Consider the following 3,243-nt stretch of genomic DNA (forward strand, 5'->3'; position numbering starts at 1 on the left):
ATGTCTCCAATCATAATTCTGTTTTTCCTAGTGGCTTCTTCTTCTTCAATCAAGATTGCAATTGCGCAATCAATACCGTCTTGCGCACAAAGCCTGGCACCTTGTCGCGCTTTCCTCATGAACAATACATCTCCGCCGACGTCTTGCTGTGAAATGCTCAAAGAAAACCTATCGTGTCTTTGCAATGCATCTAGTTTATTCTCGAGTCTCAATATTAACGAGACGGAAGCCCTTACTCTTCCTGCCCGCTGCAAAATCACTGGTGGATCCTGCTCAAATGGTATATAGATCTCTCATCATTTGGCTCTGTTTTTTTTTAAAGATCTAATCTATTATTTTTCAACTAAACTTTTGGTCCTCTAATTTGATCATTGTATGCAGCTACTGATTCAGCATCTCAGCCACCACCAGGTAAATAATTAACCTTATGATGTTTCTAATAATTCACCATATAATGTCATTAAAAAATAACAATAAAATCAAATATCTAAGTTGAGATTAAAAATATATGAATTATATCTAAGTTGAGGAGATTAGTATCCTAAATAAAACAAAAACAAGTCGTATATGTGTTGGATTCATGTTAGAGCTGAGGTCATTAAATATTTTTTTTAAAAACATAACCCTAATTTTTAAATGTTTTTAATCTAGTTGCATATCTAATATATATTTTTTTTTTTATAAAAAGAGTAAGAGACCCACATTAATCCACTTGTTTTATTACCAATTTCTTCTTCATTTTCTTTGAATCCATCGAAATGTTTTCAAATTTATTCTAATTTTTGGATCCTCTCTAAATGTGAGGGTGATTTACTAACATATTAACTTTCACTTGGTTTTCTTGTTTACTAAATGATGTAAAAAATCCTTGGGCAGCAACACCAAGAATGAATGGCCACTCTCTTGGAGGAATTTCATGGACTGCAACATGCACCATACTCTTATTTTGTTTCTCATTCATGTTCCATTAATGTTCTTTCCCCTCTTTCAATTTAACGGGATTTTGCAGAATTCGAAAAAACATCAATTGTTGTTTGTTTTCTTCAATTTTCTATCCGCTACCATGTTATACATGTTATGCAATGTATGTTTTATTTATTTTTAAAGAATCATCAATAAACATGTAACAGATTGAATATATATATATATATATATATATATATATATATATATATATATATATATATATATATATATATATATATATATATATATATATATATATATATATATATATATATATATATATATATATATATATATATAGTGTCGGCCCCGAGTTTTGGAATGCCCTATCCCCGATAAAAAAAGTTCATTTTTTCCCCTAGATTTAGTAATAAAAATTGATAAAAAAAATATTGCTTTTCGTGGGATTTGAACTCTTAAATTAAACAAAAATTTAAGTTTGTATTTGAAACGACTATGCTAGAATATTATATGTTTAAAAATCATAAATTTATTTATATATCATATATATTTATCTATATATAAATTTATATTTTATTAAATGGGCTGCCCTGGGAGCTGCTCTAGCCCGAAGGCTTGTTAGATGTTGTGAACACATTATTAAATATATATATATATATATATCACTTATACTGTTATACATCTTCAATGATAGTATCTAATTCTGCAATAACAATAAAAATGAATAATATTTCTTAATAAATATTAATTAATTAAATAAATATTTAACTATTCATATTCATCAAGATTAGATATTAGATAAGTTAACTTATCCACTCTTATTATTAATAAATATATTTTTTCTCTCATCTCTTATCTTCTTTTTTTTAACTAATTTTCCAATAAAAATAACTCAACAAAAACAATTTCTCACATTAAATATGATAACTCAAAATTTTAAAACAACCTCACATATAAAATATCATTACTCTTAAAAAAGAAATTACCTAGTACCATTTTTAAGGGAGGTGCTTTTCTCACCCCTCCCATATTTCCACCTCCGCCCGTTACTCCTTAATTAACTCTAAAATTATTTATTTATTCCTATCACTTTTATATATTTACCTTTTTTATTTTATTTAATTTACTTATTTAATTTTATTTAATTATTAAGTTTTTTTTTATTAAATATAATTAATTAATTTTTAATATTTTTTACTTTATTTATTTAATTAAAAATACATAATATTATTTTTTATATATTATAATTAATTAGAATATATTAAATATTGAGATGTGTACTAATTTAATAAAATATAAATATTTAATATTTTATTATATTAAATATATATATATATATATTTTAAAATACTTATAAAAATCAATGTATAATGGCTATGGTTGTTGGAGATGCTCTCCCCACTAAGAACATCATCCTCAAATCACCAACTATCTGAAAATGGATCAAAATTGTGATTATTCATTATGTTAAAAGTATATTTGATTATTAGATTTGATTTTGTTAATTCAATCGGAAGTGAGGCAACCTATTATTAAAAAGATTATGTTTTCTAATTATTAATATATAATATTATTAAATAAAATATTATATTTAATTTCACTAATTATTAATATATAATATTATTAATTATTATTTAATAGATAATTTTATTTATAAAAGAAATTGAATTATTCAACTATTATTTTTATAAGTATTATATATATATATAATTAATATAATAAAATATTAAATATTTATATTTTATTAAATCAAGACACACTTTAATATTTTGTATTTTTAATTAAACAAATAAAATAAAAAAATATTAAAAATTAATTAATTAATTATATTTAATGATAAAAACTTAATAATAAAATAAAATAAAATAAGTAAAATAAATAAGATAAGAAAAGTAAATATATAAAAATAATAAGGATAAATAAGTAATTTTAGAGTTAATTAAGAAGTGAAGCAGTGGGAAGATGAGAGAGGGTGGAAAAAGCAATTTGCCATTTTTAATTGTCAACCTAAAATACCAGACATTCATAAAAAAAAAAAAATATGTTAATAAATAATAAGAAAAATGTTTTCTTAATTATTAACATCATGATAATCATCTTAGACCTCTACAGTTTTACAATTTTAATTCTTTTTACACATAAAAATTAACTAATAACAATTTTAACTAATAACAATTATAACAAGTAACATGAAATAACATTAATAAGTAGTTAACTATATATATATATAAAATGATATATACATCACCCTTATACAATACCTTTACATAACACATGATTTGATAAGAAAGAAAAAATATTTTTTTCTCTCAATTA

At 22.4% G+C, this 3,243-nt stretch overlaps 1 protein-coding gene across 1 annotated transcript; it reads left to right on the forward strand.

Moving 5' to 3' along the window:
* LOC124930446 (non-specific lipid transfer protein GPI-anchored 3-like) lies at window positions 1-419 on the forward strand. The gene is made up of 2 exons (XM_047470788.1): window positions 1-280; window positions 382-419. Exons 1-2 carry the CDS (start codon window positions 1-3, stop codon window positions 417-419), a joined length of 318 nt encoding a protein of 105 aa, XP_047326744.1.
* Window positions 420-3,243: the final 2,824 nt, after the last annotated feature.

The sequence above is a fragment of the Impatiens glandulifera genome, chromosome 3 (assembly GCF_907164915.1).
Source record: "Impatiens glandulifera chromosome 3, dImpGla2.1, whole genome shotgun sequence".
Lineage (NCBI taxonomy): Eukaryota > Viridiplantae > Streptophyta > Magnoliopsida > Ericales > Balsaminaceae > Impatiens > Impatiens glandulifera.

Excerpts from the sequence above, each read along its gene's own strand:
- LOC124930446 (XM_047470788.1), top strand. The coding sequence starts at position 1 with ATGTCTCCAATCATAATTCTGTTTTTCCTAGTGGCTTCTTCTTCTTCA. Across the intron at positions 281-381 it reads TGGTGGATCCTGCTCAAATG|CTACTGATTCAGCATCTCAG; the intron begins GTATATAGATCT and ends CATTGTATGCAG.